General features: G+C 37.7%; 2 protein-coding genes and 2 pseudogenes across 4 annotated transcripts; 2 read left to right on the top strand and 2 right to left on the bottom strand.

Annotated features, from left to right (window-relative positions):
• The first annotated feature begins 4,443 nt into the window (after positions 1–4,443).
• On the top strand, positions 4,444–12,104 carry LOC104780127 (structural maintenance of chromosomes protein 4). Its single transcript, XM_087510161.1, has 28 exons — positions 4,444–4,833; positions 4,952–5,041; positions 5,122–5,223; positions 5,390–5,566; positions 5,646–5,776; positions 6,008–6,086; positions 6,160–6,317; positions 6,403–6,478; positions 6,604–6,732; positions 6,804–6,948; positions 7,134–7,264; positions 7,450–7,602; positions 7,678–7,867; positions 8,081–8,214; positions 8,594–8,752; positions 8,928–9,236; positions 9,339–9,515; positions 9,709–9,792; positions 9,872–10,081; positions 10,169–10,258; positions 10,346–10,467; positions 10,538–10,693; positions 10,780–10,887; positions 10,990–11,050; positions 11,250–11,384; positions 11,477–11,564; positions 11,656–11,728; positions 11,808–12,104. Exons 1-28 carry the CDS (start codon positions 4,675–4,677, stop codon positions 11,929–11,931), a joined length of 3,750 nt encoding a protein of 1,249 aa, XP_087366287.1. The 5' UTR covers positions 4,444–4,674; the 3' UTR covers positions 11,932–12,104.
• Positions 12,105–12,411: 307 nt separating this feature from the next.
• On the top strand, positions 12,412–14,783 carry LOC104783689 (histidine--tRNA ligase, cytoplasmic-like; annotated as a pseudogene). Its single transcript, XR_015596716.1, has 4 exons — positions 12,412–13,375; positions 13,450–13,631; positions 13,703–14,374; positions 14,466–14,783. The product of XR_015596716.1 is annotated as a histidine--tRNA ligase, cytoplasmic-like (transcript).
• A 697-nt stretch (positions 14,784–15,480) lies between these two features.
• Positions 15,481–16,628, bottom strand: LOC104780128 (protein AIG2 B-like; annotated as a pseudogene). Its single transcript, XR_015596715.1, has 5 exons — positions 16,443–16,628; positions 16,280–16,352; positions 16,095–16,187; positions 15,910–15,993; positions 15,481–15,804 (listed from the first exon to the last, which is right to left on the bottom strand). The product of XR_015596715.1 is annotated as a protein AIG2 B-like (transcript).
• A 1,970-nt stretch (positions 16,629–18,598) lies between these two features.
• On the bottom strand, positions 18,599–18,979 carry LOC147945719 (uncharacterized). Its single transcript, XM_087509340.1, has one exon. The coding sequence runs from the start codon at positions 18,977–18,979 to the stop codon at positions 18,599–18,601; it is 381 nt and encodes a 126-aa protein (XP_087365466.1).
• Between the last annotated feature and the right edge of the window lie 3,262 nt (positions 18,980–22,241).

Genomic DNA, 22,241 nt, shown 5'->3' with positions numbered 1-22,241 from the left:
ACAGAGAATACTATTTTCAGATTTGAGAAATTATTGACATAGATGAGAGATCAGTACAACGTTTAGTGGGATCAGATGTGGCCCCTTTTATAGAACAAGTATCAATGACCCAAGAATTGGACTACAAAATCTTCAGTGGGTCCAATTTTTGTTTTTCACCACACCACCAATGTCATACATCTACTGTTACCACTTATATAATATTCACATAGCTTGGAGGCATAACTTGCATACTAATCTTTTCAGAAAATGTATTTACAAATGCACATATATGTAAAATGTAGATATTAATTAGAATATGATTTTCTATAATTATGGAGAAAATTAACCACCAATTGTGTATTTATTTACCTTGTGTGTTAAATGGCTCTTTATCCTCTAGTCACATCACATCATACAAAATTTCAGAATATAATGCACACCAAAGTATCGTACAATTTCAAACTTTCATTCTTTTGAATTGAGCTTTATGTGAAAACATGTGGTGGGTTTTCAAATCGGTAAAGAAAAGAAAAAAATATGGTGATGCACTGTCTCGTTTGGAATCCATTCAGGCAGCTTTGCTCAGTTCACCCACCGACTCTCTCTTTAGAGAAGAGTTTGTGGCCCGTCAGAAATGGAATTTTTTTGCAGTGGCAGAAGTCAAGAGTGAAGTGACTAGCAGAGGGAGATGCAAACACAGCTTTCTTCTTTAACTTTGTGTTAGCAAATCAGGGCAGGAATTCTATCAAGTATCTTCGAAGGGAGGATGGAGAACGGATTTATAATATGAACCAAATTAAGGATCTCTTGATAGTGTATTATCAGCGGTTGCTTGGCTCAGAGAATACATAGGTTAATCCACTATCAGTGGAAGATATAAGAGCTCTAGTTCCGTTCCGGTGCATGCCAGGATTGGTGGATCAACTTCTCGAGACACCTTCTGCAGGTGATATTAGGAGAACTATTGTTTCTATGCCTAAATCGAAAGCCTCTGGTCCAGACGGGTTTCCGATTGAATTCTATAAGGAGGCTTGGGACATAGTGGGCCGTGAGACAGTTAAAGCAGTTCAGGATTTTTTCATCTCTGGCCATTTACTAAGGAATTTCAATGCAACAGCCATTACCCTCATTCCAAAAACTCGAGGAGCAGACACTATTCCTCAGTTTCGTCCCATTTCCTGCTGCACGACGATTTACAAGATTATAGCTAGGCTGTTAAAAGAAAAGCTTAAGCTATTTATCTCATATGCAGTGCAAGGTAACCAGGTGGGATTTGTTCAGGGCAGACATCTATGTGAGAACGTCCTCCTCGCTTTAGAACTAGTCAATGATTTTCACTCAAGCGGACCTACTACTAGAGGTTGTCTACAAGTGGACTTGGCCAAAGCATATGACAATCTGAACTGGCAGTTCCTTGTGAATGTTCTGATCGCAATCGATCTTCCTCCTCAACTTATTGATTGGCTCCAACAGTGTATCTCAAGCCCTTCCTTCAGTCTAGTGTTTAATGGAGAGATTATCGGTTTCTTCCCAGGTAAAAAAGGGTTGCGATAGGGCGATCCATTATCATCTCTCCTTTTCGTTCTGGTGATGGACGTTTTATCTAAAAAACTCGATAAAGGTGTTTTGAATCAGTCCTTCGGTCCTCACCCGCTTTTTCTAGCTCCTTTGATTACACATTTGAGTTTTGCGGATGATATCCTCATCTTTTTTGATGGCCAAGAATCTTCCTTGGAGGGTATTTTGGCAATAATGGAGGAGTTTAGAGTGGAATCAGGGCTAGCGATCAACATAGACAAAACGACTCTCTTTCTGGATGGAGGAAACTTAGAGGAGAACCAAAAAATTGCTAGTAGAGCAGGGATCGCTCAAGGCTCCTTCCCGGTTCGCTATTTGGGAGTCCCCCTCTCTACAAAGAAGATGACTAGACAAGATTTCTAGCCTCTCCTGGACAGGATTCGTTCTAGGTTTAACTCATGGACTATAAGGAAACTTTCCTTTGCGGGAAGGATTCAACTGATTCAAGCGGTCATATACTCAACCATTACCTTTTGGGCCTCTATTTTCATACTGCCGAATGGTTTACTGGAGGAAATTGAATCATTGTGCAGTGCCTTTCTATGGAGGGGATCTCCGGATTCAGCTCGAGGTGCAAAGGTTTCTTGGGAATCAATTTGTACCCCAAAAGAGAATGGAGGCTTGGGTCTAAAGAGATTAGCCAATTGGAATAAAGTCCTGGCTCTCAAGTTGATATGGCTAATCTTTACTAAAAGTGGATCTTTGTGGGTGTCGTGGGTAAGGATTCATTTAATAGGCAGACACAGTTTCTGGGAGGTTAGTGGTGCTACAGCAGGGAGCTGGATTTGGCGGAGTCTTTGCAAGTTACGTCCTTTAGCAAGGCCCTTTGTAGTTTGTGAAATCGGCTCAGGCATCACCTGCAATTTCTGGACAGATAATTGGACTTCTCTTGGTCTGTTGTTGGATATCACGGGGGAATTAGGCCCAAGGGTTTCTGGTTTTCCTCTACATGCGGTTGTAGCAGATGCGATAGTTCATGGTCAATGGTGGATATCAAACAGCAGGAGTCGAAGCCCCATAATTATATTGCTGAAGTCTTTCCTCCCACCAATCCCACCTTCAGTATCTACTCAAGAAGAAGGGGAGGATGATCGGTTTTTGTGGAAAATTGGAGATGCACAGGCTTTGGATTATTTCTCAACGGCTGCAACATGGAGTTATCTCTATCCTTGAGGGCCTAAAGTTGATTGGTTTGAATCAGTTTGGATAAAGGGAAGGATCCCCAAACACCCTTCATTGTCTGGCTTATCACACGACACAGGCTCCATACGAGGGATCGCCTGGTGCGTTGGGGCTTGTCGGTTCCTTCCGCCTGTCTTCTGTGTAGTACGCACGATGAGACTCGTCAACATCTCTTTTTCGACTGCTCTTATACAGCGGAGATATGGCTCCATTTCACTGCTAAAGCTCAAGTCACTTCTCCAGTGGATTTCGAGGCTCGGGCAAGATGGTTAGGACATCCTTCGAGGGATAAGAATATTGCCTTTATTCTCCGCTTGGCTTACCAAGCTTCTATGTATGCGATTTGGAGGGAAAGGAATACCAGGCTCCACCTTGCCACTTCTAGACCAGCCTCGACAATCTTGCTCGAAATAAAAAACACTCTCCGGCTTCATCTCGGTCCTTTGACACTCAAGTAGAGGATTACTCCACCAGCTCCAACTCTACTGATATGGTTCGGCTTCTTTCATTAATTTTGTGATGTTGGTACTTTATCATTATGCAGGTGTTACTCGTTAAGGGAGACACTGGTTTATAATAGCCAAGTTCTTTGGAAATGAAATGAAAGGTATTAAAATAATAAAAATTGGAATATTATAAGAGAGCTAGCCAATATTCTTTTTGTGTCATGAGCATATTTAGGGGTCTAAATTAATAAATTTAAGTGAAAATTGGGCAAATATTGAAATATAGTAAAGTTAAGGGGTGGGATCTGATGAGTTGTTGGAAGAACACATGCATGAGTTGTTTGGGCTTTAAAATCACTTCAAATAATTGTCTGTTTTGTAGGGCACAATGTGTCCTATGTTAGGTGTAATCGAAACCCCTTCCATAAACAGCATGAGTAAACACTATTGATTTAATCCCTACAATTCTTCATTGCAAGTATTCAATACATATATAAAACCATTCACTTAAGATACAAAAATTCTTTTATATAAAGAAAAAATAGATGATGTTTCGCTTATAGTTTTTTTTAGATCAAAATCGAATATAAAATATTATAGATCCTTCTATCCAAAACTTTTCAGTTTTTTTTTTTAAAATAAATAATAGTATTGTCTATATATCTAGAAGCCTGCGATTACAAATGTGAAGTAGTTTGAGAGTGAATAACTGAATATAGTCCACAAGAATAATTCAATATGTCATTCATTTTTAAGTAAAGAGTTTAGGACACTTAAAAATCTTAATGGGTCCAAAATATTTCAGAGAGTAGATCTAGCATATATCAATAAGTCAGATTGTCCATGATGTGTGTCTACAAAAATATTAGAGATATCACTTTATGTGATCATTAGTTTACTCATAATACATTCTTCATTCTCTTAAAAGATCCCCAGTTCAAAAATCTAAACTAAATTTTGATGTATTCTATAAAAATCCGACTTATCTAAAATTCTAAACGAGTACATATGAGTTTTTATTTTTTTCTGAATGCAACCCTCTTAAGGATTTTTCAGTCGATATGTTTGTGCCTCTATTTGGAACTGTTGAATGGCTTGTCCGGTGGTTTTGGAGCTTCAGCAGTCGGCGGTGAGTGCATATGCTAGTTTCTTTCCCAAGTCTGTATGCCTTTGTTGGACTTTTCGTTATCTTTATGTTGGGCCTTGGCCCTTTTTCAGCTTTTGTATTTTTTCTTTTGTTTTTTATTAATAAATTGAGACGACAAAAAAAAAAACCAAAAAAATTCAAATTTCGTATTTTTTTTTGTTTTTTTGAAAAGCCAAACTTCTTCGTCTCCCTCCGGCGAGTAAAGCGAGTCACAGGAAACTAGCCGACGATTGAAGGAGTGACAAATCCGGTGAAAATATCGCGATCTGAAACACAAGTCAACACTGAGTTGACCAGTGAGAGAGAGAGAGAGAGTGAGAGAGTAGTGGTGGTGCGGTTATGGAGGAAGATGAGCCAAGGGGTGAGTTTCGCGGCGGCGACGAGTCTGAGCCTAACCACCAGAAGAAATCTGGAACGCCGAGGCTTTACATCAAAGAGCTTGTGATGAAGAACTTCAAATCTTATGCTGGTGAACAACGCGTCGGTCCTTTCCACAAGGTTAGGGTTTTTACATTTCCTCAAATTTCATTTTCCAAAATTGAAGCTGATTAGGTTTGGGTTTTATCGCGTTTTCTTGAATTCGAAAGTTTTTTTAACTGGGTTGTTGAAATTTCAGAGTTTTTCTGCGGTGGTTGGACCTAATGGGAGTGGAAAGAGTAATGTGATAGATGCAATGCTTTTTGTGTTTGGGAAACGAGCTAAGCAGGTAAGTAGTACTCTTTTTATCTTAGTTATGCTCTTTCGATTGAGTTTTGTTTGAGTAATCTTATGTTTTGTTGATATCAGATGCGGCTGAACAAAGTTTCAGAGCTAATTCACAACTCAACTAATCACCAGAACTTGGATAGTGCTGGAGTCTCTGTAAAGTTTGAAGAGATTATCGATTTGGTAAAAATTTGTTGTTTGCTTAATTTTTTAATTTTGCCTTGTTATTAATATATCTTGCATTTCTGTTTTATGTAGCCCTTTAGGAAAGCTTCCCTGTCTCTGTAGTTTTCACTGACTTCGGAAAAGACTTTGTAGTGATGTGAATTGTTATTTTGAATTAATACAGGAAGATGGATCGTATGAGACTGTTCCTGGAAGTGATTTCATGATTACTCGGGTTGCATTCCGGGATAATTCGTCCAAGTATTATATTAATGACAGGTCGAGCAATTTCACTGAAGTTACAAAAAAGTTGAAGGGGAAAGGAGTAGATCTTGACAACAACCGTTTCTTGATTCTTCAGGTCCTCACTTTAGAGAAAGAGCCTACATATTGTTGAGTTTACGATTTTCCCCTGCTAATATTGTTTCGAACGTTGACAGGGGGAGGTAGAACAGATATCACTCATGAAGCCGAAAGCTCAAGGTCCCCATGATGAAGGTTTTCTTGAGTACCTCGAAGATATCATTGGAACAAATAAATATGTGGAGAAGATAGATGAATTAAATAAGCAGTGAGTGATCTATGCATTTTATAGTTTCCTTTAAAAAGCCAATGCCCAAGAATTGTGTTTGAGGCACATTCCTTGAATAGAAAATGCAATATCACCTGCTTTCTTCGTAATGCGTATACATATTTGCCATTTCGTGAATGTGTTCATAATTTACTAGGCAGATTTTGATGCAAGTGGTTCCTGATTTGTTGGATGCTATTAATATAATTGCAACTGCCTCTGAAATTTCAGGCTTGAAACGCTCAATGAAAAGCGGTCTGGAGTTGTACAAATGGTGAAACTAGCTGAGAAAGAAAGAGACAACTTAGAGGTTTGTTGACGTTTGCCCTTCTTTTATGTGACCCGGTTTTGTGGTATATGATGCTAATGTGATTTTGGAACAGGGTGTGAAGGATGAGGCAGAGACTTACATGCTGAAAGAGTTATCACATCTCAAATGGCAAGAAAAGGCTACAAAAATGGCATATGACGATACTGTAGCTAAAATTACTGATCAGAGAGAAGGCTTGCAGAATTTGGAAAATAGTCTGAAAGATGAGCGGTAAGCACTACTCAATTTTCTTTAAAATATCAAAAGAAATTATATGAACTCATTTCTAACAAATATCGTAATATTTCTGTTTCAGAGTGAAAATGGACGAAAGTGAAAAAGAGTTAAAAGAATTCAATTCTGTGCATGAAAAACATAAGAAGAGACAAGAGGTATGTCTGAAGTCCAGATGTGTTCAGCTCTCATGCTTATTGCCGAGAAGGCTAAATTCAATTTTTTTTTCTCTCCTAAGTTTCAACAAATGGTTAATCACCTTATCTCCCTTTGCAATGATTAGGTTCTTGATAATGAACTTAAAGGCTGTAAGGAGAAGTTTAAAGAGTTTGAAAGGCAGGACGTAAAACATAGGGAGGACTTGAAGCATGTGAAGCAAAAAATCAAGAAACTTGAAGAGAAACTTGAGAAGGTTATAATAGTTATAGAAGGATGGTTGAACTTTTTCATGGGTGCATATACCTTACCTGTGTTGTTATGCAGGATTCATCCAAAATCGATGTTATGACAAAGGAGTCTGAGGACTCGACAAATCTAATACCTAAACTTCAGGAAAATATACCAAAGCTTCAGAAGGTCTTGATTAATGAGGAGAAGGCATTAGAGGAAATCAAAGAGATAGCTAAAGGTGTGTTATGCTTTAGGATCGTTTGCCCTAAATAATGATGTCCATGTTACCCTAGCAGCTTCTTTAATAACATTGCAGTAAAAAGGACTTGGAATTGGCAACTTGTTAAACATGCTAGTCCATCTATAACGATTTGCTCAAGAGTAAGCTTGTTCAATTAATTATTTCTGTCAATTTTGTTACAGTTGAAACTGAAGGTTACCGGTCTGAGCTTACAAAGATTCGTGCTGAATTAGAACCTTGGGAAAAAGATCTAATCGTGCACAGGGGAAAGCTTGATGTTGCATTATCCGAAAGTGAACTTTTGAGCAAGAAGGTACATCTCATATGGTTATAACAATTTGCTTGGTGTCGAGAACTTTTGCAGTAAAAAGAATTTCTAGAGAGGTTTATATTAGCTTACTCCAACTGCTTCTTTAAAGAATTCGTTTCCCATAATCAAATCTTTATATGCTTCATGGAGTTGCTTTCTCGCTGATCATTACCACTTTGTCATTCTAGCATGAAGCTGCTCTGAAAGCCTTCATAGATGCTCAGAAACAGCTCTCTGATATATCAACAAGAAAAGAAGAAAAAGCTGCAGCAACTACCTCTAGGAAAGCTGATATAGAGAAGAAGAAGCATGAAGCAATCGAAGCTCGGAAAGTGGAGCAGGTATTTTTATTAGGATATGACTGTAGTTTGTAGTAGTTCTTGTGAAACTGAGAGTATGCATCTTAACTTCTGCAGGAATCACTTAAAGAACAAGAGACACTTATTCCACAGGAGCAGGCAGCCAGAGAAAAAGTTGCTGAGCTCAAATCAGCAATGAATTCTGAGAAGAGTCAGGGTGATGTTTTGAAGGCAGTTTTACGAGCAAAGGAGAACAATCAAATTGAAGGAATATATGGAAGGATGGGGGACTTAGGTGCCATTGATGGTGAGTATATTGGTCTATCATCCAGTGTATACGTTGCTCACCTTTAACATTGCAGACTATTATTTTCTCCTTGTAGTATGAGGTGTGACATTTTAACTGACAATATCTTTCATGGTAAATGGATTTTAGATGTGAATCCACAGTTGGTCGTTTAAATGATTTTAAAAGAAATACATTAAAGCTAGCAATCACTGACATGGCTGTCCTATGCAGCAAAATACGATGTCGCCATATCAACTGCATGCGCTGGCCTTGATTACATTGTTGTGGAAACAACTTCTGCAGCACAAGCATGTGTTGAGCTGCTGCGGAAGGGAAATCTTGGCGTTGCAACATTTATGATATTGGTATTGCATACCACTTTCTGTTTATACGATTTAAATTACTAGCCTGGCCAATTTATTAAAAATGCCAACTTAAACAGAAAAATTGTAATACAGGATCCTTAGATCTGTCATACTGAGACGGTCTTAGTAAACTATTATCATACAGGGATCCTTAGATCTGTGATTCTGAGTTGGTCGTAGTAAAATATTATCAAATTAGGAAGTTAGGAACGTGTTATGGTGGATTTTGAATCAGCAAATGAAATGCAGTAGGGAGTGGTTTTAGTAAATCTTCAAGGGGACTGTAATTGAAGCTTTATATTCTTTCACCAAGTAGGTTCTAGTTATTGCTCGTGCAGATAAAGAATGAATAATCCTTCTACAATATTCGTTTTTGCAGGAAAAACAAACAGATCATATACATAAACTGAAGGAGAAAGTGAAAACTCCCGAGGATGTACCACGCCTCTTTGATCTGATCAGAGTAAAGGACGAAAGGATGAAACTTGCATTCTATGCAGCCTTGGGAAACACTGTTGTGGCAAAGGATCTTGATCAGGTATATTTGTGACTGCTTATCAAGACTGACTCAGCTACAGAATTCATTTACTGAGATTAGTAAATTATGGACTCAGCTAATCTAGTGAAACCCGAGATGGGTAATATCTCTTAAAATACAAAGTTTCTTTGGAACCAAAGCTGAGCTAATAGATACAAATTTTCTTGCTTATTAGGCAACACGTATTGCATATGGTGGGAACAGAGAATTTCGAAGAGTCGTGACCCTTGATGGCGCTCTCTTTGAGAAATCTGGTACCATGAGTGGAGGGGGAGGCAAGCCACGCGGGGGAAGAATGGGAACCTCTATTCGAGCCACTGGTGTGTCTGGCGAAGCTGTTTCTAATGCAGAAAATGAGCTCTCCAAAATTATTGACATGTTAAGCAACATCCGCGAAAAGATTGGCAATGCTGTGAGACAATATCGAGCTGCAGAAAACGAAGTCTCTCGCCTGGAGATGGAACTGGCAAAAAGCCAAAGAGAGGTACTGTCTTTTGTGAATTTATCAGTATCGTCCTCCCTATTATTGAGATATGTTATCAAGTTGCCTTAAATGTAATCAATTGTTTCTTTCTTTCATCTTTAGATTGAAAGTCTCAATTCAGAGCATAATTATCTCGAAAAACAACTAGCTTCCCTGGAAACTGCATCTCAGCCGAAGACAGATGAGATCGAAAGGCTTAAAGAGCTTAAGAAAATCATCTCCAAAGAAGAAAAAGAGATTGAAAACCTTGAGAAGGGTTCTAAACAGCTGAAGGATAATGTGCGTAGCATCAGTAATTCTATTTTTGTCTTAAAATGTGGCAATATGTTTTTTTGTCTAACCAGCCATGTTTATAAAAAAATTGACTGCTTTTTCCTTTGGGAGCTTAGATCAGTAGATGCAAAATCGATGGAGTTGTTCCATTGTAATATAGAACTACTGCATTTAAACTTGATGAGGTTTCTTATTTTAGGCTTTGGAGCTGCAAACCAACATAGAGAACGCTGGTGGTGAGAAATTAAAAGGACAAAAGGCAAAGGTTGAGAAGATTCAGACTGTAAGTTTGCTTTTTCTCTTAGCATGCTGTTAGTAATCTCACAGTTAAGTTTGTCCTAATTTATGTTACTCATGTTTAGGATATCGACAAAAATAATACAGAGATCAACCGGTGTAATGTTCAAATAGTAACAAACCAGAAACTAATAAAGAAGTTGACAAAGGGGATTGAAGAGGCGACTCGAGAAAAAGAGAGGCTAGAGGGTGAGAAGGAAAAGTTGCATGTGACTTTCAAAACTATAGAACAGAAAGCATTCGCAATCCAAGAGACATACAAAGAAACACAGAAGGTTTTAACAGTTCTTATCTCAATCATAAATTATCTAGATATTATTTGGGATTTTGGATAAAATTCACTGATCTGTCCTTTCTTTTAGTTGATTGACGAGCATAAAGACATTCTGACTGAATCAAGGTCCAACTATGAGAATCTGAAAAAGTCTGTGGATGAGTTGAAGGCATCTAGGGTAACAAACTACCAAATCATTTTCTTTCTTGCTGGTTGCTGTATTTCTTTGTGTTGTTTTCATCATCTAAACTCTAGTTGAATACAGGTAGATGCAGAATTCAAAGTCCAAGATATGAAAAAGAAATACAATGAATTAGAAATGAGAGAGAAGGGCTACAAGAAGAAACTCAATGACTTGCAGATTGCACTCACAAAGCATATGGAACAGTATGTATGGTAAATCCTTCATTATATGATTACCTCATTCACATCTAAAATTTGTCATTCTATATTGCAGAATTCAGAAAGATCTTGTTGATCCGGACAAGCTCCAAGCAACATTGATGGATATTAATTTGAATGAAGCTTGTGATTTGAAAAGGGCTCTTGAAATGGTTGCCTTACTGGAGGCTCAGCTAAAAGAGTTGAATCCAAATCTTGACTCGATCGCCGAGTAAGAATTTAGTTGTTGTTTCTTCCTTACTTCGATTTACACAGGTTTCTCTAGCTTTCTTGATTGTTTGCTATAATTACTTAAAGGTACCGGAGCAAAGTGGAACTTTACAATGGACGGGTAGACGAACTTAACTCTGTGACCCAAGAGCGTGATGACACAAGGAAGCAGTATGATGAATTGAGAAAGAGAAGGTATCCCACACCTCTAGTTTTCTCTGTATATATATGTGTTTCCCTTTTGTTCTCGGTGTCATGAAGCGAATCTAAACTTGGATGACTACAAATTCCTTTCAGGTTGGATGAGTTTATGGCAGGATTTAACACAATATCCTTAAAGCTCAAAGAAATGTATCAGGTTAGTTTACCTTTTAAACATTGTTTACAACTCCTAAAGCTTGGCGAATAACAATATGGTGTATAATGAAAATATCCAGAAAGGTTTTAAAACGTTATGAATGCTGCTTTTCAAATCTTACTATAAAATCCTTTTTCTTTGCCTAATCTTATACATTTTATCTTTATCCCTAAGAAATTAGACAAATATGATTCTGCAGATGATCACTCTCGGAGGTGATGCAGAGCTGGAGCTGGTAGACTCGTTGGACCCTTTCTCAGAAGGTGTGGTTTTCAGTGTAAGACCTCCCAAGAAGAGCTGGAAGAACATTGCAAACTTGTCCGGTGGTGAAAAGGTCATTCACAAAAACAAACATCTTAACACACATTATATCACCAGTTTGTCTGTCAACTCTCCTAAAAACTTCTCTACCTCTTTTACTTACAGACACTTAGCTCACTCGCACTAGTCTTTGCACTACATCACTACAAGCCTACTCCACTTTACGTCATGGACGAAATCGACGCTGCTCTTGGTAACTCCTCCCATTCCCCCACTATCATACTTTATCTGCCAAAAACTCATTTGATCCCTGAAACGTTTTCGCTCTTTTTGTTTTACAACAGACTTCAAAAACGTATCAATCGTCGGACATTACGTGAAAGACCGTACTAAAGATGCTCAGTTCATTATCATCAGGTCAGTTCAATCAGTTCTTGACTTATTCAAGTTAGGTCAGTTCTTGAGGTCTAACTAATACTATGAATAAATGGTGCAGTCTTAGGAACAACATGTTTGAGTTAGCAGACAGATTGGTGGGAATCTACAAAACAGATAACTGTACGAAGAGCATTACGATCAATCCTGAAAGCTTTGCAGTTTGTCAGAAAACTCCTGCTTAGTCCTACCAGATGACATGTCTACCTTAACCACTTATTATTGTAATGGCTTGTCTTGTCTTGTAATGGATTCCTTGTTTTGTGACTTTCGGTTTTCTTATGATGGGATTAACATTAACTATGTCAATTCTAAATTTACTGAAAATTTATAATTCAAGAAAAGAAATTTTTCTAAACCTATCATAAAAAAGAAATCTATACATAAGTAACGATAAATAATTTAACCAATCAATCATGAAATCCAAATCTATGAAATAAGTGATATATTGGTTACAATTAAAAATATTCTATTGTTTTGGTCAGGCTGGTTTGCGTTTCGACATGTTTCAAACTTAAACCGACTATATAATTTGGGGTACGTCTCTCAAATGTTTTAAAGAAAAGATCTGGCCCCATGTCGGTAAGTCTCAAAACTGGAACGTTTCCTTTCCCATCTCGTATTAGGGTTTTATAAAAGGACGGCCAGTTTTTCTTCTTCTTTATTCTCCTTTCTTCCTCGTGTGTGCATTGCATAGAGATGGTGAGCAAAGAGGGAAGTTGCTCTCTCTCTCTACCGGAGAACTTGGTCGGAGGAGAGAATTCGTATGATGTATTGATGGGAATATGTTCGGAGATCGACAAAAAGTGTTGGCGTCTTTTCCGGATTGTGGATGCGGTTGCTGCTTTGAGCTGCGAGGCTACAAAGGCTGATGTGTTGACTTTTATCTCGTTGGATTCAGGAGACGGGTGTGGGGACAATGACGCGATTGCAGTTTCTAACGACCTCAAGGTTCTGCTAAACGGATCTGAACTCGTAGGGAAACAACAAGTCGAAGCGGTTTCAAAGATCCCTAGAATCCACGGGAAGTTCCGTTCCGTTGCCAAGACTTTACGTTCTGACATAAAAGGACTCAAAGGTGTGAAGAAGAAGAAATCCGGAAACAACTCTGCAGGAGCTGATGAGGTTTTGGGAACATCATTGTCGTCTTTGTCATTAGCTATTAACTACTTAAGAGAATGTTCGATGTCACGCTTGAATCTTTGTTTTGAGTCTATTTTAAACGATGATCTGAGGAAGGTATTATCGAGTTTGCGAGGAAAGTGCTCTTCTGACTACCAGAATGCTCACCAAGAAGCATACACTGCTCTTTCTCGTGGACAATACGTCAAATTTGCTCGCCTTGTGTGTGAGTCTCTTGGAGTTTTGTGTAGTACTCTCGGTTTCGAAGCTGTGGCTGCTTTCTTTGCCCTTCACGGTGAGTAGAAGACAAAACCTGTCCTTGGTAAAGGGACACGCATACTTGTCCAGTTTATCAAGGAAAGATTGTTCTGTGAAGATAGTGATCGGTGGAGGTGGAGAAAGTTGTGTCTCTTTTGAACCCGGAGGATCCTTCCTTTGCTTGCTTCTTGGCTAAAATAAACGACATTGTACAAAGTAACGAAACTAGGAGACTTCCAAAGCTCCCAAAGGTAGTCCTCGTCCTTACATATATGTCACTAGATGGTAGATGTTGTTTCCTTACTTAATGTTTGATTCATTACAAGGAACTCGTGATTTTGCAAGAGAGCAGATGGCAGTACGAGAAAAAGCGTTTTCAACTGTACAAAATGTATTCAAGAGGCATGGTGCTACATCCCTTGATACACCTGTTTTCGAATTAAGAGAGACACTTACGCAAAAGTACGGAGAAGACTCCAAGCTGATTTATGATATTGCTGACCAGGTATATATAGCTAACTCAGACTATGCTTGTTGTTCTTAGCCCTCAATGCTCAATTTATAATATATCTGCAGGGAGGAGAGCTCTGTTCTTTAAGATATGATTTAACTGTACCATTTGCACGCTATGTGGCTATGAATGGTATCACATCATTCAAAAGATACCAAATAGCTAAAGTATACTGAAGGGATAACTCATCTAAAGGACGATATCGAGAGTTTTATCAATGCGATCTCGATATCGCCGGTCTTTATGAAAGAATGGCACCTGATTTCGAGGTTGTAAAGATCTTGACTGAACTGCTTGATGAACTACAAATTGGTGATTATGAGGTGAAGCTGAGTCACAGGAAGCTTCTTGACGGTATCTTGGAGCTATGTGGAGTGCCTCCGGAAAAGTACAGAACCATATGTTCGAGTATTGACAAGTTAGACAAGCAGTCGTTTGAGAAAGTGAAGAAAGAAATGGTGGAAGAGAAGGGTTTGTCTTCAGAGACAGCAGACAGAATCGGTACTTTTGTAAAGGAAAGAGGACAACCTATTGAACTGTTGTCGAAACTAAGACAAGAAGGGAGTGAGCTGTTAAGTAACGAATCATCAAAAGAAGCACTTGAAGATTTGAGTATTCTGTTTGAAGCACTTGAAAGATCGAATTGCATCAATAGAATAGTCTTTGATCTGAGTCTTGCGAGAGGTCTTGATTACTACACTGGCATCATCTTTGAAGCCGTCTGCCAAGGAGCTGAGGTACGTATGTTGTTACATGTTTCTTTTCTTTTTTAAATTTTCTGGGTGGGATGAACAGTCTAACAAAGAAAGTTTTTGATCTTTCTTAAAGGTTGGATCAATCGGGGCTGGTGGGCGATATGATAACCTTATTGGAATGTTTGGGACAAGACAAGTTCCAGCAGTTGGTGTGAGTCTCGGTATTGAGAGGGTGTTTACAATATTGGAAGAGCTTCACAACGAGGTATAAACTTGGGGACTTTGATATGTGTTTTAGTGCCGTGCTCAGCTTATTTGTGGCTTAGGGGGATAAAAATTGTGAGATGTTAAAATATATTTTTTTTTATTTCAAAGACAACAGTGATCTTAAGATGAAAAAAAGATGAAAGAATAGTATTAACCAAACTTTTTTATCTTTTTTTCCTAAAAATATTTTCAGCCACAATTCCAAAACATAATTCTTTTATTTTTAATTATCTTTTTTATTAATGTCTTACGTTAGTATGTTTATACTATAGTTATGACTATAAAACGTAATTATTTTATGTCCAGAAATTTTCTTATACATAAAAAATTATTAATTTTCTTGTAATAACATAATGTCATGGATTTCTCAAACAAAACACCACTTTACAAACATATTTATGTTATCAACTTAGACACATATATAAGCCTAGATAGAAAAAAATGCGGCCTAATAAATTTTTAAAAATTGGTGGCTTAGGGCAAATGCCCTTTCCACAACACCTTAAGCACGGCACTTATGCTTTTGACATGTTTTGTTTTTGTTTTGTAACTAATGACACTAGTGGAACTCTGGCACAAAGCAGGTGGTTCGATCAACAGAGACACAAGTGTTGGTTAGTGTCATGGTGGCTAATGAGCTAGCTGAAGCTCCAGATTTGTCAAGTCAGCTTTGGGATGCTAACATAAAAGCAGAGTTCCTTGTGAACAAAAGACCCGAAAAGCATTTCAAGCTGGTCATGGAATCTGGAATTCCTTGGATGGTGATTGTGGGACAAAAAGAACTCAAAGGCGGGGTTGTTAGATTGAAGAATACTGTTACAGGGAGTGAAGAGGAAATCAAACGAGATAGTTTCGTCGACAGACTGATGAAAAGCTTCTCATGCACTTGAAAGCCATGTCGTTTGCTCATTATGTATTTCAGATATAAGATACAAAACATCTTCTTTATGCTCACAAAGCCTCTTATTAACTTTATAATGAGACTGATTTATTTTTGCAGTAAATGAAACTGATCACTACATATACATATAGATGGGAAACAACACATAAAAGATAATTTTCTTGATTCTTCAAGCCGCGGTGGGAGGATCTGCGAGTACAAATTTCTCAAACTCTTCCCTACTTCTCCCATCCGGATTCTTCTTCCATTCCATAAACTTCTTTGAGGCCTCTATGAATTTCTCCATATGAAGCTGCTTCCATTCCTACCAAACAAACCCACACACAACATTTCACAAAAACCATTAAGCAATATAACCTTAAAACAACACCTCATTAACTTTTGATGAAGCAAGAAGTTTGGTTTCAACCTCAAAATCCCATTCTCCATACATATCAGGATCATCCTTGTTTGCCCATACATATGTTTCCACATCCATTTTCTGACAAGTTTCCTGAATCCAAAATCAAGAATTAAAAAAAAAAAAAAAACTTAAATCTTTAAGCAATATTCTCAAGATCATCAAAGGAAACACAATTACAAGTGGAAACTTACAGTCAAAACAACTTGGACAGTCTTCCTCACATAATCATCTCCTTCAATCATATCTAAATTTTCTAACTGAGCATCTGTTAATCCAGTTAGTATCTGCATACCAAAACATCAAAACCATTTTCTTCAAGTTTTGTAATCAAAAAGCCCTCAGTTCTTGAAAAAGAAGGAGATGAGAAATCATAAACCTTTCCATTGATTACTCCATTCTCACAAGGAGATATACATGGATGCAAACGACATTTGAGTCTATACAAGTGACTGCACAAAACCCATAAATCAGATTTTAACCAATCTTGAAGAAATCGAAGAAAACAAAGAAAAGATTAGAATCGGAGAAGGTTGACGTACTAGCCGTGGAGTTGAGCGGAGACGATGATCGGAGTGCACTCGAGGATAAGACCAACGACGGCTGGTTCTTGGAAACTGCCGTAGACGAAGACGTTGTGGATGGCGATTGATCGGAGCTAGTCATCTTTCTGATTTCACTGAGTTTGTTTGAAACAGAGGCAGATGGTAGCTGAATGAGTTACTTTACTTAGGTAGTGTCGTACTTTTTTATATTCTCTTGACTAAAGCCAACCTTACTTGACTTTTGTCTTACTGACATAAGCCTATCTTTTTGACTCTTTTGTCGTAAAAGAATTACATCAAATTCTACAAATTCAAGATAATTCAACTCATAAAATTCTCTTGTAAAAAATCTGTACGGTTACCTAACATTGAATTTTGAAAATTAAACAAAAATAGACTTATTATTCCATTTGATTATTATTTTTCAAAATTTACAAAATTGAAGATGATAACAATTTGTTTTTTCACTTTATTTACGAAATTCTATATTTTCTATAATAGAGGAAATTTTTTAAAAAATTGATGACTTAACACTTTGTTTCAATAATATTTCTTTGTTTGCCACTTTTTCTCTGTAAATAATTGATTTTTTTTTGGCATACTGTGTAAATATCATTAATAATGAAGTTTAAAGCTTTACAAAAGAGTTACACTTACACAAGAGCAACCTTGGCAAAAAAAAGATAAAAACAAAATTTGATAATCAAATTTTGACACTAGTTAACAAATCCAGAAAAGCATTAGCTTTCACCAACGCCTCCAATTAATCTTTGCATTTTTTTTTGTGGAACAACGAAAATTCTGTATTTCTCTTTCCCATTTTTTATAAATAAAATTTAAATCATATTTATCTACAATAGATTTTTGGAAAAAAGATGACTAGCTACATGAAGTATAATAGAATAGATGGTCACATATACCAATTATACTATTGTATCTTTAACTATACGAAGTATATGTATTACATGACTACATGCATGAACTATATGATGTTATATGGTTAACACCATAAACATAAAATCCAGTACACTGGTCAACTGACTCAGGCGAAGCCCGACGTTGATAAAAAAAATTATTTTTTTTTCTAATAAAAAACAAAAACAATAAATATTATATAGAAACATTTTTGTTTTTTCATGATTAAAAAACATATACAATTCAATATCTATATATATATATATATATCTAATGTATTCATTCTTATAATTAGTTAATTTTATTTTTAAAGCTAAATTAATGGTTAAATAAAAATCATTAATAATTATTGATAATCAGATTATTTAAATACTACAAAATCAGTAAAATCAAATTCAAATACTTTCATTAGAAAAATAATATGCAAAAGATTTGAGTATATGACCTTTTACTCTAAAGTTTACATGTTAAATCTTGTACAAAATTTTAGATACTTTTACCATAAAATTTAGATACTCTTAATAACATGTAAACAACAACAAAATAAACTCACAATATTTACTTCTAATATATAAAGGATAAAGATACAAAAAATTGATTTTAGCAAAACAATATATTTGATTTGAGGGTATGTTTGCATAAAGGTATAGAATAAGAGTATTTTTGCAAATACCTTTATATTACATCTTGAAAATAATTATCAATGATTTTTATTTAACTATTAGTTTACATTTAAGAATAAAAATTAACTAATTATAAGAATGAATACATTAGAGATATATAAAAATATTTAGATATTGAACTGAATATGTTTTTTTAATCATGAAAACCCATTAATGATTTAAAATAATTATTTTTAATAAAAAAAATTTAGTCAACGCCAGAGCCAATGTTGGTCTTGCCGGAGTCAGTCCACCGGTGTACTGGATTTTATGTTTATGGTGTTGACCACATGACGTCATATAGTTCATGCATGTGGCCATCTAATATATATACTTCGTGTAGTTGAAAATACAATAATATACTTGGTATGTGTGACCATGTATTCTCTTATACTTGGTGTAGGTAGCCATCTTTTTTCCTAGATTTTTTAACATATACATCCCACAAGCTATGTAGAATTTGCACAAGTGGTGTTCTCGTTGGGACAAATACACTAGACTTCATTTAATCCCTGAAACGTTTTCGCTCTTTTTACACTTTTTTTTTGAGCAAAGAGGGATTTTAATTAAAAGCAATTAGGGTTCGATACATAACCGGAGGAGAGCCTCCTTCGCCAAAGCATCAGCTTGTCGATTTTGATTCCGAGGAATAAAAGTAAAAAGACATGAATTGAAGGTAGCAGATAGAGCTAGGACATCGTGGAGAGTCCCGTGAAGTTCCTTCTGGAGGTTCTTCTGACATAGGGTTTGGACTAGCATTTGCGAGTCGGAAGCAAAAGTGATGTTGATGATACCCGATTCACTTACAACTCTCATCGCGGTAAGAGTTGCCAGCGCTTCGGCCATCAAGGGAGATCCTACATCGGTCGAGGATGCAGATCCTTGCATCTTGATAGCATCGGATTGGTCTTTGATAACCCACCCAAATCCCGCCGCTTCGTACCTTCTAGGAGGCATCCGTGTAACAGGTCAGAGCCGGGATTGATCTGGTGGTTACTGGAGGTCTTGGTGCCTTGGTGGGTTTTGGGATGGAGGATTGAGCCGATTGCCATTCTCTGGCTCTAATCAGGGCTGTGAGCACAGTATCTTCCTCCGAGATTTTCTTCTTACTGAAGATCAGTTGGTTGTGGGTGGTCCACAGAGACCAGAATATCCAATGGGAGATTGGTCCCAGAGCTAGAAGGTGGTAAGCACAGGAGCTCGTTTGTCTTTTTTATACCATCCTTCAGTGTCGTGATAGTATCAGGGAGAATTGGGTTTTTAACGGGTACCAGATCCCATATTCGTCGAGGAAAATGACAGTGGAAAAACAAATGTAGCGTGGATTCCTCTTTGCTACAGTGGGGACATTGAGCCGAATCCGTGATATGTCGGTACTTCAGATTCTCTCCGACTGGGAGGGCATATTGGGCTGCTTTCCATAAGAGGAGCTTGGTTTTTTGGGATGTCTTGGTTGCTCAGATATTAGATTGCCAGCTAAAAGGGTCACGGGTTGGAGGAGGTAGGTTGGTGGAGTCTTCGGGTTCAATCTCTAGCTTGGAGGCTTCGTAATACCCTGACTTAGCAGAGTACACCCCATCGGGGCTAGGTAGCCAAGCCTAAATATATGGAGAACCTTTTGCACTTGGCCTGAGTTTGAGGATCTCCTTTTCATGGTATGGAATGATAAGTTGGATTTGTTCTAGATTCCACTCACATGATCCTGGTCGAATAAGGTCGGCGACTTTAAGGTTCTGATGGGCTTCTGTTGGTGGTCCCATTGGTGCCTGTGGAGAGGAAATGGAAAGCCACAGGGTTCGCCAGAGAGGGATTGAGGAACCAGAACCCACTAGCATCCCTAGGTTTTTGATGATGAGGTCCCGGCCTAAGCAAATGCTTCTCCAACCATGTGAAGCAGAATTTTGAATAGTGCATTCAAGTAGGGACGACGAGTGACAGTATTTACCCAGAAGAATTTTAGGAAGGAGACAGTTGGGTTTTGTGATCAATCTCCAGCTGATCTTGGACAGTAAAGCTTTATTGAAAAGCTGTAAGTCCTTCAGACCTAGACCACCAACTCTGAGAGGTTTTGTTATTTTCTTCCAGGCTAACCAAGACATTTTTTTCTTCTCAGTATTAGCATCCCTCCAGAAGCGAGTAAGTGCAGATTTGATGCGTTTGCAAAGGGAAGCAGGGAGGTGGAAACAGGACATGGTGTATGATGGCATAGCAGTAAGGACCGATTTAAGCATAGTGAGTTTCCCCGCTATGGATAAGAATCTTGAAGACCAGCTGAGTGCTCTCTGCTTTATACGATCAACAATGGAGGCAAAGAGATCCTTTTTCTTCCTGCCAAACAACTCCGGTAGGCCAAGGTATTCACCCTGACCCCCCTCCTTTGTGATACCAAGTATTCTTTTCGCTTGGTCCTTTAGGTATGGGGGGTTTTTTTGTAGAGAAAGTGATTGAAGATTTATCTAGGTTGATTTTCTGACCCGATGTACTTTCATATTTTTGGAGGATACTGCGGAGTTTTGTACAACTATGCTGGTCAGAGCGGATGAAAAACATAGTGTCGTCAACGAACAGGAGGTGGTTTACTCTCGGACTCCCCTTTGCGACTCTCAGTCCAGGAAGATTGCCTTGTGCTTGAGCATTCAGACAGAGACGAGAGAGTACTTCGCTGCAAATAATGAAGATATAAGGGGACAGGGGATCACCTTGGCAGATTCCTCGCTGGGGTATAACTAACCTTTTAGCTTGGTCGTTGAGGAGGAAAGAGTATGAGACCGTGGAAACGCACTGCATTATCCACTGAATCCAGGTTTGGTGAAATCCCATTCTCTCAAAAGCAGCCCTTATAAAATCCCATTCTAATCTGTCGTATGCTTTGCTCATGTCGGTTTTAACAGCCATAAAACATCTTTTTTTGGCTCCCGAGGTCTTCAAATAATGCAGGGCTTCGTGAGTTATTAAGACATTATCAGAGATAGCACGCTGGGGTCCAAGATACAGGAATTGATCTAGTGTCAAAGAAAACCTAATGTGCACTCAACCACGATCTAGTGGTGTCGTCGTAACACTTCAGGATCAATTCCACAGAGACCAAACGATACACTATGAAATTATATAGATCGAGTATAGCTAAAGCAAGAGAAAGTTTGTGCTTCAAGTAATCGATTAAAAGCAGGAAAATAATTAAAAGTTTTGCAATCAAGGAAGAGTATTGGGCGGAGGGAATCAGTTAGGGGATTACAATCACAGATTTAGATGATAGATTGGAATACATTAGGAACCGTCCTTGAACTCAAATCACAATAATAAAGCTAACCTACTTCCGCAGCGTTAGCTAACTTTGCAAGGAAATAACTAGATCCTAAACTTCCGTTTGGATCTAACTAAACAAGCAAGCGTTAATGTTCAAGTCTAATTTGTTCACAAGGTGCCTCAACTTCAACTTCCGTTGGCTAAGGTCCACCTTGCTCACCTATGTTTCTTTCAAGTAACTCAACAACACTTTCGGTGCCACGATGAGTTTAACCTAATATCTTAACCTAGGTGATCAGTCTAGCTTAAGCAATAAAAACAACTATAGGTGAAGAACAATAAGATCAATCCCAAATCTAACAAACCTAAGTTTAGTGAATCATAAACCCCCTTTTGAAACCCGAAACCCAAAAGTAGAACTACTCAGACATAGAAACAAAATAACAACAAAACAAGGATGAAAAAATCATAATTGAATTGCAAAGATAAGTAAAAGGGTTCAGAAATCTTCTCCAAAGAGATACAAAGAATTTGAGATCTTCTCCCAAGCTTACAAGTCTCAAAAGCGGCATAGAATTAAAAGGTTACCTTCTAGAGGTCGAGCCTCGTGCTTAAATAGTAAAATAAAACCCTAAAAGTCGGTTTAAAATGAAAAAGGAAAAGTTGCTTTGGGTACGAGATCAGTTGATACGAATGTGGATCAGCCGATCCAGGATGCTTTTCTGCACTTGCTCCAATTGCTAGCTTGTCCGATGGTCTTCAACCAATATAGCTCCAAGTGGATGCTTTCATCCCCAAAACACTAAGTTTCCTTCAAAAGCAGCCTAGAACATGTACAAACTCATAAAAGACTAAAAAGACTCTAAAAACACACTTTGACTCAATAAAAGACTCAAAACAAACCTAAAAACTATGGTTAAAACCTATAAAATACAGACACATCAGGAATCTAAAACAGGTTGCAGAGGTTTTG

The sequence above is a fragment of the Camelina sativa genome, chromosome 4, assembly GCF_030686135.1.
Source record: "Camelina sativa cultivar CO46 ecotype springtype chromosome 4, ASM3068613v1".
Taxonomy (NCBI): domain Eukaryota; kingdom Viridiplantae; phylum Streptophyta; class Magnoliopsida; order Brassicales; family Brassicaceae; genus Camelina; species Camelina sativa.
Note: the sequence above shows the minus strand (reverse complement) of the source record. Positions and strands in the feature narration are given on the sequence as shown.

Coding starts and splice junctions, on each gene's coding strand:
- LOC104780127 (XM_087510161.1), top strand. CDS start 4,675: ATGGAGGAAGATGAGCCAAGGGGTGAGTTTCGCGGCGGCGACGAGTCT. Junction 7,603..7,677: donor AAGCTCGGAAAGTGGAGCAG/GTATTTTTATTA, acceptor TAACTTCTGCAG/GAATCACTTAAAGAACAAGA. Junction 9,237..9,338: donor TGGCAAAAAGCCAAAGAGAG/GTACTGTCTTTT, acceptor TTTCATCTTTAG/ATTGAAAGTCTCAATTCAGA.
- LOC147945719 (XM_087509340.1), bottom strand. CDS start 18,979: ATGCCTCCTAGAAGGTACGAAGCGGCGGGATTTGGGTGGGTTATCAAA.